The sequence below is a fragment of the Prunus avium genome, chromosome 1, assembly GCF_965620075.1.
Source record: "Prunus avium chromosome 1, drPruAviu1.hap1.1, whole genome shotgun sequence".
NCBI lineage: Eukaryota > Viridiplantae > Streptophyta > Magnoliopsida > Rosales > Rosaceae > Prunus > Prunus avium.
In genome coordinates this window covers 11,394,546-11,408,214 of record NC_142284.1, presented here as the reverse complement: position 1 = coordinate 11,408,214, position 13,669 = coordinate 11,394,546, and the positions used below count along the sequence as shown (strand labels likewise).

General features: G+C 39.5%; 3 protein-coding genes across 4 annotated transcripts; 1 reads left to right on the top strand and 2 right to left on the bottom strand.

The window, feature by feature from the left end:
* Positions 1–112: 112 nt before the first annotated feature.
* On the bottom strand, positions 113–1,841 carry LOC110750271 (ARM repeat superfamily protein). The gene is made up of 5 exons (XM_021950572.2): positions 1,404–1,841; positions 1,205–1,311; positions 948–1,095; positions 650–844; positions 113–561 (listed from the first exon to the last, which is right to left on the bottom strand). Exons 1-5 carry the CDS (start codon positions 1,620–1,622, stop codon positions 328–330), a joined length of 903 nt encoding a protein of 300 aa, XP_021806264.1. The 5' UTR covers positions 1,623–1,841; the 3' UTR covers positions 113–327.
* A 168-nt stretch (positions 1,842–2,009) lies between these two features.
* Positions 2,010–6,682, bottom strand: LOC110750220 (Tetratricopeptide repeat (TPR)-like superfamily protein). 2 transcript variants are annotated; one of them, XM_021950513.2, is made up of 4 exons: positions 6,544–6,682; positions 6,012–6,074; positions 2,960–5,831; positions 2,010–2,476 (listed from the first exon to the last, which is right to left on the bottom strand). In XM_021950513.2, exons 2-3 carry the CDS (start codon positions 6,028–6,030, stop codon positions 3,157–3,159), a joined length of 2,694 nt encoding a protein of 897 aa, XP_021806205.1. In that variant the 5' UTR covers positions 6,031–6,074; positions 6,544–6,682; the 3' UTR covers positions 2,010–2,476; positions 2,960–3,156. The 2 variants fall into 2 exon arrangements, with proteins under 2 accessions (XP_021806205.1, XP_088106535.1); XM_088250409.1 differs by having other exon boundaries at positions 6,012–6,068; positions 6,544–6,628.
* A 127-nt stretch (positions 6,683–6,809) lies between these two features.
* On the top strand, positions 6,810–12,105 carry LOC110750222 (BTB/POZ domain-containing protein). The gene is made up of 13 exons (XM_021950514.2): positions 6,810–7,206; positions 7,465–7,648; positions 7,794–7,862; positions 7,950–8,048; positions 8,443–8,522; positions 8,611–9,445; positions 9,749–10,428; positions 10,752–10,836; positions 10,954–11,005; positions 11,121–11,170; positions 11,360–11,407; positions 11,523–11,709; positions 11,800–12,105. Exons 1-12 carry the CDS (start codon positions 6,950–6,952, stop codon positions 11,697–11,699), a joined length of 2,616 nt encoding a protein of 871 aa, XP_021806206.1. The 5' UTR covers positions 6,810–6,949; the 3' UTR covers positions 11,700–11,709; positions 11,800–12,105.
* Positions 12,106–13,669: the final 1,564 nt, after the last annotated feature.

Below are 13,669 nucleotides of genomic sequence, written 5' to 3'. Positions count from 1 at the left end.
CTGGCTGTACAAGACTAGGTGCACTAAAAATATTGTAGACAAATAAATTACTGATAATTTATGCACAAAGAGATAATGGTAGATCGCTGTCATCACTTTTTTGGTCACTTGGTTGGCTAGTAATTAACAATGAAAATTTCATTAAGAAGAAATTTACATGAAACTGGAAGATGTATGTAAACTCATCTTCCCTTTCATTTGACCAGTAACACTCCTAATATAGTACCTGCTACCAGGCTGCTTCTACCAGCAGAATCACTGGCCAAAGTAGCACTCAGACTATAGCTGCTTCTACCAGAAAAATCACTAATCACTATCTTCTAAACTCTACTGAGAAGAAGTAATTTTGACCATGGACTGAGCATGAATTGGTGTCAAATTAGACTGGCAAAAGTTTAGCCATGTCTCCTGCTTCTCCTCTTCATTCTCTGTATAGGCATTGTACACTGAAAGCACAATACCCCGTGCCGCTTCCCTTGCCTCCGGCAGCCTATCATTCAACAAATCTGCAGCCATTTTAACCATAGAGACCAGCCCATAATCCTTCATTCCTTCAAGCCCCTGAAATTTGTAGAAAACCCCCATTTTGCTTAAGAAAAAATGGTATGCTTAGAAGACAAGAGAACACTTCATTTTTTTTAGTATTTACCATCTTAGAGACACAAGCTGAGACGGAAACGGCAGCTTTGGCTCTGACTCTGGGGTTGGCATGGGAAGCATAGGCTCGAAGCTTTTGAAGCAAAGGCAGAGGAGTCAAAGACTGCACCATTGTGTTCAGGGTCCTGTCTGCTTCTTCGCACACAAACCGTTTGTCTTGAGATGCTTTCAGCAGCAGTTGCAGCAGCTGTGAACCCATCAAACAATCCAAGCCGTTCATCAGAACATAATAAAATGATGATCAAAATATGCGGAAATTAAGAAAATCAAAAATAGTATTGGGTGCACACCAATTGATCAAATGCAGCAGAGGTGGCAGAGTCAAATAAACTGTCACCAAAGGCCCTAAAGATATCAAACGAAGCCATAATGGATGTCTTGCATAAAGCACTTCTGGGATTCTTCATTGCCTTAACCATCACCACCATAACTTTCTCCCTGTTCATACCACAATATACATGTTAACAAAGCCATCACTGACAAAAAGACGTCGTTTTGTTCACTGCTTACAGCAAACAATAGAAAAAAGAGAAGAAAAAGCACTTACAGAGTAGGAACCAAAAGAGCAGAGTGATAGAGCGCAAAACGCCTAACATTGTTCAGAGACTCGCACACCTTCACCCAATCCTTTGAATCTAATCCCTCATTCAAGCTCTGAAATTCCAAAAATTGAAGAATTTAGTGCCAAATTCCAGTTGGGTTTGTTCTAAATTACAGAAAGAAATAAAAGAAATTTGGAAAATTACCAGAATCTTGAAATCAGGGTCTGAGATGGGTTTGAGATTCTCAGAAGAGATATAATCAATGGTGGCATCAATGGTTGCTGCAGGAAGTGGAGCCTGGTTTTCATCATTGACCCCAAACTCGGGTTGCTTTTGGATTGAAACAGGAACTTTGGTTTGCTTTTTGGGCCTTTCTGGTGTGGTTGGAAGAGCATTATCGATGGGCCTGAGAGCCATAGCCATTGAAATCGCAGAAAAACGCAGAGAAGGAACAAAGAAGAGGAGGAGAGAGAGATGGGACTGGAAATCTTTGGGGTTTTGATAACGAGAAGAATGAAGGGCTGGTGGAGGGGTTTGATGATACAGATAAAGAAGTAAATTATTGTTTACCTTTCTCGTTTGAAAATTTAAAATTTGAAAAGCTGTAGAAAGATCCGTTGGACCCTCCTGTGTTAACGGTTACATTAACGAAGCGCATCATACTCTACACTCTGTTGCAACGTGTACCTTTCTGTATAGTGACTATATTTCAAATTTCCATACCGTTAAGACACGTGGCATGAATATGATGGCTTGGCTTCGGGGCCATTCATAATTTATCATATAGTTGCGATTAATTAATCATTATAATTGCTCCAAAAACATAAAGTGCTTGGGTATAACATTATAGAACCAGCTATTGGGTGTCACATACAGAATTTACCTATGCTTGGGAGGAAAGAGAAAAATTTACAGAAGAAGATGACCTGCCCAACGACTATATCCAACATAGGCCATCGGCCATACAACCCAAAAATTTGCCCTCTTTGTAGGGGAGGGGGGCTGCTCCTCCAAAGAGGCCCATTAACTCAATTGAACCAAGTATCCGGAATAATTTACAAGGCACTGTATTCAATCAAGAACCATCGGTTCTCCAAAACAAACTCATGCTCCTGAATAACTGCGGCTGAAGTTATTGTTGCAAAGAGTTAAATAGGTCGGGAAGAAAGAGTCCGAGGTTGGGCCGGACGACATACATCTTGGAAGGAAGGTTCATTCTCTTCAGACTCAGTTTCCTTGACATCCCACAACCGAGACAAATTCGAAACACTCTATACCTGCAACCATAAGTATTTAGTCAATGCAACGGTTGCATCAATAGCACTCTTGCTACAACATCAATACATAAAAATGGTCGAAAACTGAATCATTTGTTTTGAGAATTTAGAATCATGGAAATTTGAAAATCTGCCAGAACCACATCAGCACAAAAGGAAAAGGGAGAGAGAAAAGGCCAACATCCGCCTGAAGAATTACACATCATTCACATAGCTTTCCTCTACCAAACTGTGTACTTTGCATATTATGCATGCGCCAAAAAGCAAAAGACAATATTGAGCACACATGCACTAAAACACCATAGAATTCTAGATTTTAAAAGTTACAACCCTGAATATTCAATTCATCAGAACATTTTATTCAAATGTGAATCAGAGGAATAACATGTTGGCGTCGTCCCAAAAGTCACGAGACTCAGGACTCCTATTCCAGATACATGCATCCAATTTCAGTAACTACAATTGTAATCGTAAAGGAGTTACCTCTATAGAGAGCGACCTCAATCATGTTAAGGAATTGATGGAATGAAGACTTTTCAAGAAAAACCAAAAAAAAGATCTCCCATCCCCCAATATTTGCTCCATCAGCAGGAATGCATGAGAAGGCACCTTGTGTCATCACCACTCACTGAGCAAAACACATCTACTAATCCCTCCAGTAAATTGCACGATATGAAATTTTACCATGATCTTGAAGCATGCTGAGACTTTGCAGTTTCCCTAAGCACAGCACCGACAATTGCTGCCTGCTCAAGGCATTCAGCCTTGTGCAAGGCATCCAACAGAACAACACATGTCTTGGTATGAATATGACAACCTTTCTGCCGAGTTTCCTCAAAAAGTGCATATGCTTCCATTGCCCTATTTCCACTACTTAATCCTTCTATCATAGCATTATAACTAGCAGAATCGAGAATGCCACCACTGGCTTTAAACCTCTCAAAAAGCCCACTAGCATCCCTTATGTTCCCAGCCTTTGCAAGTCCGGATATCATGGTGGTGTAGGTGATTGTGTTGGGCTGTAACCCTTGTTTCTTCATCTCTTGCCAGTACACAAAAGCCTTATTGAATTTTCTAACTCTACAAAGACCATTTATGAGAATGCTATAAGTTACATGGTTGGGTGTACATTTCAAGTCTTTCATGGATTGAAAGCAGACAATGGCTTCATCAATTTCGCCAGCTTTCACAAGTGCATCAAGCAAGCAATTATATGTGTAAACATTAGGTGCCAAACCTTTCTGCATTAGCTCTTCCATGATTAGATACGCTTCATCAATTCTACCCACCTTCCCAAACCCATCAACAAGACTACTATAAATAATTACATTCAATTCTACTCCTTTTGACTTTGCTTCTTCAAAAAGCATGTATGCTTCATCAAGTCTGTCAATCTTGGAAAGCCCGTCAATGACAGAACCATAAGTAACAACTGTGGGCTGGTGACCCTTAGTTTTCATCTCCTCCAGCAGCTGGTATGCTTTATTCACCTTTCCACATTTGCAGAATCCATCAATGATGGCATTGTAAGCACGGGTGTCCAAGACACAGCCTTGATCCTTCATCGCATGAAATAATTCATAGGTTTCATGTGCCAAACCTGCTTTTACAAGGCCATGAATTAAGATTGAATAGCTCCGCACATCCGGGATGAATCCTTGTGCCTTTATCTCCTCAAACAAAGATCTACCTTTGTCAATTTCACCAGCCTTGAAAACACAATCCATATAGGTGTTAAGAAGCATCAGATCAGGAGAACAGCCCCTACGCACCATTTCTTTGTATATTTTGTGACCATCCTCCTTTCTACCACACCTAAAGAAGTTCCTGATGAGGGATGTATATACAATAGCATTTGGAATCTGATCAGAATCCAGCATCTTCTCGTAAAGCCTGTAGGCATTATCTACCTTTCCTTGTTTTCCCAAGCCATCTATAAGAGAACAGAACGTAACTGCATCTGGTGTGCAAACTTTGTGATCCATTCCTTCAAAGATAGAACAAGCATCATCAAGTTTCTGAGCCTTACAGAGTCGATCGATCATTATGTTTACAGTCATAACATTAGGATATAAACCAGCTTCTTTCATGGCATCCCGAACACGCAGGGCAGCCTCGAGGTTACCTGCCTTGCAAAGCATGTCTATTAGAATGTTATAAGTTGGAAGATTGGGAGCTGCATCTTTCTTCATCTCATCAAAAATCCTTAACGCTTCTTCTACTCTTCCCTTCTTTCCTAGGCAAGTGAGAACACAATTATATGCAATCACACTTGGAATGCACCCCTTTCTTTTTTGCCTCTCAAATAAGCTGTATGCTTCCTCAAACCTTCCAGCAGAACCATAGCCCATGATCATGGTGTTATACGCATACACACAAGGTACTTTCCTATTCACATCCATCTCCTCAAATAACTCCACCGCTTCACCTAGTCTCTCAGCTTTGCAGAGAACTCCTATCATGCTAGTATATGTCACATCATCAGGCACCATGCCATGCATTCTCATTTCATGAAATAATTTCCAGGCCATATCCACCTTACCAACTTTACCAAAGCAGTCTATACAGACGTTATAAAGAACAACATCCGCATTAAAAGAGTTGCTCTTCATCTCATCCAACAAGGAGAGAGCAGCATCAACTCGGCCTTCCTTGGCAAATACACGAATAATAGTTGTAAATAAATGCACAGTAACTTCATAACCTATCTCCTGCATTTGATGAAAGAGAGTCAGCATGAGATCAGATTCAGGAACTGTAGACAAAGCTCCAATTAGAGTTGTATAGGCTGAAAATGCTGGGCGGAATTTGAACTTCCTCATGGTTTGCAGTAGATTGAAAGCTTCTCTCAGCTTCTGTGACTTGACACAGCTCACAACTAACTCAATACATATGTTATTAAATGGGCCAATTCCTGCAATACTCATTTCTTCCAGGACCTGTTCCAAGAACTTAAAATTTCTACTCCTAGCCATGACCATGAGAAGTGAATTGTATGCTTCAGGGCAATGTGCTTGGTCAGTTTGTCTCTCACACCACCGAAAATAATTAATTGCTAGACCTACATCTTTCAGTCTCCTTAAGACTCCAATAACTGATTCTGATTGAGGTTTGTTGTCAAGCGTTGATAAAGCATTCTCAAGGGTAGGTCCCCAAGGATTACCCTCCAAAACTCGGCACACATCATCAACTACTTGTCTCACACCCTCAACTTTTCTCGAATTATCGCAACTAACCCTATCCATGGAGGAAACAACTTTCCTATCATGTTCAGAAGAAGGCCCATTTGGCAAGGATGAAAACCTTTTTGAAAAAGTGTAAATGTTACAGCAGTTCAAATGAAAACGGCCTATTCCTGCAAAAAGGAAAAATAAAGCAGATGGTAAGAAGTGATTCCCGTACATGCCACCAGAAGTATTAAATGACAAACATCATGGAAACCAAAGACATTTGTGAACATTTTCTTTTTCTGATCCATGTTTACCAACATACTTTACTCAATAGAGAAGAAAGAATCTGTACATGCCAAAATTACCTTGTTTTCTTAGGAGCATCTTCACAAAAGCATGCCCAATCTAACACTGTGTCTGTCCTTCACCTTCCAAAAATATAGAGAAGTTCAACACACAAGTCATTTCAGGACAAAAGGTACTCTAATCACACTCAGTAAGCTAAACATTTAGAAAATTAGACACGAAAATTAAAACACTAAAACAAACAGAAAAAGAAGAGGCAGAGGGGTGGAAATCATTAAGCAAATACGAACAATGCATATCAAGAGGGGCACAACACAATGTTTAATTAAGGAAAAACTTTCACACTTCATTCAATTTTAATATACATACTCATATGAATTTGGCCTAAGTTTGTGGTGCAAAATGGAAGCTTTTGAAAGCATTTTTCATATATGATGAGAAAGTGAGAGAAAATGGGAAACAGTTCATGGTTGAGGACTGAGCTCCGATTGCAGGGACACGAATTGCTAAGCATTTCGACTCCTAAACTGTGCCCTAGAAACAAAAAGAAGAAACGCTTGACAAAATTTATGGGCTTGTCAATTCACATACCAGAAAATCTTGAAGCGCAGGGTTTAGGGTTTAAAGTTTAAACCAATCTGCCAGAGAGAGAGAGAGAGAGTTGAGCTTAACACCAACAAAGACGATGACACTGAAACTGGTACTAAACACCGCCGTTTCGAGAACGACTTAATACGACGTCGTCTCGAAGCATAGAGGAAAACGTATAACAAATGGGCTGGGCGGGCCAAACGGGTCAAGTCAGTCGGGTCCGACCCGCGCCCATCCCCTTCGCATTTCCAAAGCTGCAGCAGTTCGTGTAGAGCAAGTAACAACAGCAAATCAAATCAACAATGGCTCTCTGATCTGCAGCGCCGTTCTCTCACTCTCATCATCGCCACTCTCGTACACCTGATAATCGAAAAACCAACCAAGTGCAAGTGTAGGTGTGGTTCATATGGACCCTCAGTATCCTAGCAATCCCGCCAGGTCGTATGGGCCGCAAATGAAGATGACGATCCATCCCTCGCAGCACTCCGACAACGACCGGAGCAGCGGCGAGCTGCGCGCACTGGATTGCAACCTCACGGCGCTCTGCGACCACATTCAATTGGAGGGCTTCAACTCCGGCGCCTTCTCCGATATGGTCGTTCACGCCATGGGCTCCACCTACCACCTCCACCGCCTCGTTCTCTCTCGCAGCCCCTACTTCAGGTCCGTTTCCCCTGTCAATTTACCAAAATGCCCTTGAATTCGCGCCCTCTCGCTTTGCTTGGGCGTTGTTTGATGACGCTGAAAGCAGAAAATTTGGGGTTTATTTGTTGATTATGATAGTTTAAGTATATTTGTTGATGCTATTTCTGGGGAATTAATTTTCGTTTTTTTTAATAATACACGCGTAATTATGTATTTATTGGGTGCTTACGAGTAAAATTGTGGGTTTTCATGTGCTACCCTCTGTGAGCCTGGCAGGAACATGCTTCATGGACCTTGGAAAGAAGCCAATGCGCCGGTTTTAACCTTACATATTGACGATAAGAATGTTAACGGAGAAGCAATTGCAATGGCTTTGGCATATCTATACGGCCACCACCCCAAGCTTAATGATAACAATGCATTTCGTGTTTTGGCTGCCGCTTCTTTTCTTGACCTTCAGGTATCATATTCTCATTGTAGACCTGAAGTTTATATTTTTATGTTTCTTGTGCTCTTTTAATTTTATGGGACTTTAATTTTTCTGCTCTTGGAATGCCTTCCCCATGTGTGCATTTGGATTACATCTTGCTATTCTTTTAATGCAGGATTTATGTGCAATATGCACAGACTTCATTATATCTGAATTATGGACTTCAAACTTCTTAGCCTATCAGGTTCAAAATTCTTGTGCTGCCTCTTTGTGTTTGGTCCACATGCTACCTATTTCTTATGTTATTGACGGCGTCTACCTGTGCTTTCAGGTGTTTGCAGAGAGCCAAGATTATGGCATACATGGAGAGCGAGTAAGAAATGCTTGCTGGGGCTACCTTTGTCAAAGTGGTTCCATGGAGTTGAAAGAGGTAATGGATGGTGAGCTTACTTCGTAGTTATGCCTTGTGGGTGTTGTTAGTTTCTCTCATATTCTCTGTTCCTTTGGGATCATATAATATGATAACATAAGAAAATATTAGAGAGAAGGACAGAGCAGTGGACCGAGGAAACATACTTATTTTTCGCACTTTGTAATATAGACATATTTATCCTTGCCCACAGCCATAAAAAAAACATGGTTTAAGCTCTATCTTTAAATTTAATAACGACTATGTAGTTCAAATTTTTTTCCTCTCTTGGATCTATCTGTGTTGTCAGTATATTTGATTTTTTTATGAGGATTAAGTATACTTTTAGTTTTTCAACTTTGTTCAGGCAAACCTACTGTCTACATTTTTTTTTAAACTTCCTGGTCATGAACAGGTGCTTCCAAAACTTTCTGCTCAAACCTTGCTTGCATTGCTGACCTCTGATGAGCTCTGGGTACCCACTGAAGAGAAACGGTAAGGAGTATCTACGGCCTCTAACTAGGTTTATTGTCCACAGCTTAGTTCCTATTAAAAAAAAAATTTCTTCTTCTTCTGTGGAAAGGTTTGAACTGGCATTGTATACATTCCTTGCAAAAGGTGCTCAATGCAAACAAGAAGATTATGATCATGGAAGTTCCAGTTCTGAGGCAGGAACAGATACTCAATCTGATTCATCTAATGCAAAGGGGAAGAATCTGATGGCTAGTTTCACTAATAAAAAGTTGGAGTCTGAACTGGGGCGCTTAACTCTAAAAGATGATGTAGATGGCCATAATACTGCTCGTAATCTTCTGATAGAGCTTGCAGACTGTGTGGTTGACTTCCAAACAGGAGTTTCAAATTCCAAACAGCAAGTACAACAAGTTGCATACCCTCAGTCCAATTTGGAGCCAGGATGCAACTGCAGCATGGGTGGTCCTTCATCATTGAGTAATTCATTTTCAGAAATGGATGTAATTAGAACTTCATGTTATACTGAAATGCCAGTTGGTGTTGGAGCAAGTAGATTGGGAGCAAATGGAGTTGCTATGGAAGGGCCATCTGATGAAGGATCGTGCTATCACTTAAATAACAATAGTTGGCTTGCCAGGGATCAGTCAAGGCAATGCTCTTCAATGAACTCTTCCACTAGTGAGCTAATGCCAAATGATTGGGGAAGATGTGGCATGCCTCCTCTTTCATGGGGTGGCAGAACTGTAGGCAGAAGACAGCTTAAAGGTTATGCTAAAGGGAACTTTGGGGTTGGTGGTGAGGAATATGATGCCTTTGTTAATATATTTGAAGGGGGTTCTCTTTTATACTGCAACATGTCTTTTGAGGCACTTCTTAGTGTAAGAAAGCAACTTGAGGAATTGGGATTCCCCTGCAAAGCTGTAAATGATGGTCTTTGGTTGCAGGTCTCTTTCTGCTTACTGTTTTCTTTTTAAGTTTTTCTTGCTTTTACTATTCTATCTCTTATAAACCATACTGCTGATAAATCAATTATAGGCCCTTGCAGACTGGCTGCAAGGGCTCTCCGCCCACTCCCACCATGAGAAATTCAGAAAGCTCTTTCTACCACATACATACACAAAGTGTTGCCCTGCGGTTATGCTTTTGAAGAGATTGTTGTATTTTTAATTTGCATTTATCTATTACTTACCAAAGAAAAATCTATCTGTTTATTCAATAACTTGTTTGTTTGGTATGTGATTATATAGATGCTGTTAAGCCAGAGAGTTCAAGAAACTGGTGCTGATACATGCAAAAGTTGCTGTCTTACAAGTTTAGCATGCACTTGCAGACAGCAATTTTCATTCTCACATGGAGTTACCACTGGATATTACATGCAAGAGCACAATCAGAATAATTCTCCTGGCGTGTATGTTGCTGAGTCTGCTCCAGGTGAAGGAAATGGCCTCTTTAGGCCTGTACGTGTGCATGTTAGGGGTCCTATTGATGGGCTTGCTGGTATTGGACGCGGAACTACATTTGTCCCAGCAACTGCCTGGCCTCCAACTCGGTTTGTCTTTTCCCGAGTGCCATTTGGCATGGGCAACAGAAATTGCCAGCAGTCTCTTGCTAATGATGATTCTGAGGCTAGAGCTGACCATAGTGGGGACCTGTCTGGAGATGGATTGACAGCTTTGGTTGGGCTAAGCCAAGGAGGGAACAATGTAGCTAATGCTCATGGGGAGCAAACAGAGAAAGCCTATGAGATGGATGTGCAAAGCCGAATGCCTGGAACCTCCATGGCAGTGCCAAGTACGAGTGGCATACCCATGCAGATGGTAGAGTCGTCAGACCGTGCAATTGGGATTGAGTGGGATAATCCAAACAGTTCTTCCATATCATTGGATTTGAAAACACCTTTAAGCCACTTCCCTCCTTTCCGCTTTGGGTACTTGAGCTCTTTCCATTGCTCCTTTACAGCTGTGCTTCAGATTTTGAGCTCTCTTTTGAAAAATAAGAATCCATAAATTCTTTTTAGGATGCTGTCCTATGATCTCCTAGCTCAGAAGTCTCCTTTACAAGTTGCTTACAAGTGCCTTTGAAAATCTATTTATACTAAGCCTTTTTTCTTGGGACTGGATTATTTGTCCGAGTGTCATGGATCTAATGATTGGTCATTATGTTCAATTCTCCATCCTACTAATTACAAGTCAATTCCTTTTTGGTCTCTAGTTTACCTTTTCACTTAAATTCTCTATCCTGGTTCTACAGGGTGCAATTTGAGGATGTGCACAGGCTCAGTGATGGCCAAGTGAAGCACTCTCCAGAAGTCTTTTATGCTGGTTCTTTATGGAAGGTGTTTCAGTATAAACTTTTGTTCTTTTAATTATAAGAGTTAGATTTGTGATGATGCTTTTCGGTTTCCATTTTCCATGCTCTCATACAGATTGGATTTTGTTGTTCAAATTTATAGGTTAGCGTTCAGGCTTTTAATGATGAAGACCCTCAAGGACGTCGAACACTTGGTACTGTTCTTAGCTGTTCAATGATATACCTCAGAAACATGTTATTTTGCTTTCCTAAGTTTTATTTGAAATATGTTCCTTAAGCTAAACATATATCATATGTTTGTTATTTCAGGATTATTTCTTCACCGACGTAAGGCAGAGATTACTGATTCATTTAGAAAGGTTAGCCTGCTTGTGATTGTTTGAGCATGAGATGGGTTATTTTGGTTGTGGAGAATAATGCTTCTTCTTATCTTCACGTTTCAATGATCACCCTTTCTGTTTCACCGTGTTTCTGTCTAGTATGTTTATTTGCATTTATAATCCCTAGTAGAAGTTGTTAATTGATACATTACGGTGTGCCCGACACAGGTGCAGATGTATGTCGATTCTCGTGAAAAGGTTACTGCCCGGTATCAGGTAAGATCCAAAGTGAACAAAATGTTCTCAGTTTCACCGATTCTCGTATAATCAGTGTTTGCTACACCAGAATCTGGCATATTGATTTTGTAGTTCATGTACATTTATGATGTAGTTAATCTGTCCATCAAAGAGGGAAGTCATGGTGTTTGGAAGTTTCAAGCAAACAGGCACGCTTTTGCCGAAAGCTCCAAAGGGCTGGGGCTGGCGAACAGCTCTGTTATTTGATGAGCTTGCTGATCTTCTCCAAAATGGGGCCTTAAGAGTGGCTGCTGTTGTGCAGCTTGTATGAATTGAACAAGGTAAGTTGTAAATTTTTCTGGAATAATGTGATAATAACTATCCTCCCTGCAAATTCAATTTGCTGATACAAATATTTTCTTATGTTTCAGATATTTATCCCAGCTGAATAATTTGGCTTCGATATACGAGGACGTTGTATCCATAACCTGTTATATGTACATATTAGCGACCGTCAGTTAAACTGTTATTTACTCCAGTGTCCTTTAGGTCTTGCAATTTGCGAAGTAACATGGTAATGAGGGAAAGAAACATTAATTTTATATTATTTTTCAAGTCTTTGAGTAAACACAATGGATGTACTGGATTTGGTTTAAGCTTCCTCCCCTAATTGTATGCTCATACTCTCTATTTTTTAGTTAAATTTTAGCTAAAAACATATAAAAGTTATTTTAGAAGCTCTATATAAAATTTAAAGTCCAATCATGCTCTCTAATTTAGGGAGTCATAAGTGCTATAACTCTTTTTTAATTGGTCCATCTCTACGAAAAAATAATATAAAAATTAATTAACATTAATTAAGGGTTTGAAATACTCATTAAATAAAGCAACATTAAATTATAGGGAGCTACTATGAGTCATTTCTCTCTCCTCAGATTTAGGAGCTCCTAGAGGTCTCCTTATTTTAGGAGGTGAATAGGGAGCATGGTTGGAGTTGTATTTTTCCAAATCCTCCCTAAAATTTGTCTAATGATGTGGTTTAGGGAGCCCATTGTGGATGCTCTAAAACTCAAAGATTTACCTAATCGCCTCCAATTTCTTACCCACCTACTTTTCCCAAAATTCATAAATACTTGAATAAAAATTGACCCATCATTATTCTTATTTAAATTACTCCCAATCAACCAAGGTGGTTGGTGTGAGTGGTTCGGCACTCTCATTCCTTAAGAGAGGTCAGGGGTTCGATCCCTGCTCTCGTACGGAGTCACCACTTTGGCCAACACTTTACCCCTTACGGGCCGACCCGGTGTGAGTGGGGATTAGTCTGGGTTGTGGTTAAGGCTTAAAGGTGCCACCCATAGTTGGGGCCCATCCAGGACCACCTCATGGTTCAGACCAAAAAAAAAAAAAAAAAAAAATTACTCCCAATCCAACAAACTGAAGCTCTTTCTCTGTTTAGTGATTAAAGTCATAAGTAAGTTGGCTAAAGTGAATATGCTCCCCACTCTACAATTTAAATCTCCCTTCCAGTAGTTTAAACTATATTAAAGTAGATATTGTCTCGGAATGTGGTTTTATATAGATTGGGAATTAGTAATAGAGGTGGGATGGTCAGAAGGGTAGCAATAGCTCCTTAACGAGGAATTTTTTAATGTGACAAGTCAACATTTACGTGGTGTTATAAATTCACTTATGCTATAATGTATATTTTATTTATTAATATTATTATGAAATATAAATCAATGATACATCCATATTATAACATGTAAATTAGTAATATAATGTTTCAATGTGATAGTCAAACACAATTTTTTCTCCTTAACCAAAAAGTGAGGTGCATTGAGAAGTAACCATGCCTACTTGGACAATTTTTTCCTTGTGGCATACTGACTTATTTAGAATTGGTATGTCTCACTTCTCTTGAATTTACTAACATATAGGTATTGAAATATTTCAATTCTTGATTTTCATACATTTAACATATATGTAATTAAACCCTACAAGACTTAGGAAACAGATTAATTTGAAATAATTTGATATGATATTCATTCATTCTTTCCTATATTTTCCTTATTCTCTTTTTTTGTTGGGTTAATTTCCTGATTCTTTTTTATTGTTGGGTTAATTTCCTGATTCCTTTTTTTTTGTTGGGTTAATTTCATGATTCCTTGTTTTTTTGTTGGGTTAATTTCCTGATTCCTTTTTTTTTTTTTTGGGTTAATTTCCTGATTCCTTTTTTTAGTTGGGTTAATTTCCTGATTCATACAAGTGTTACGTGCTACTATTTAAAAAATAATAATA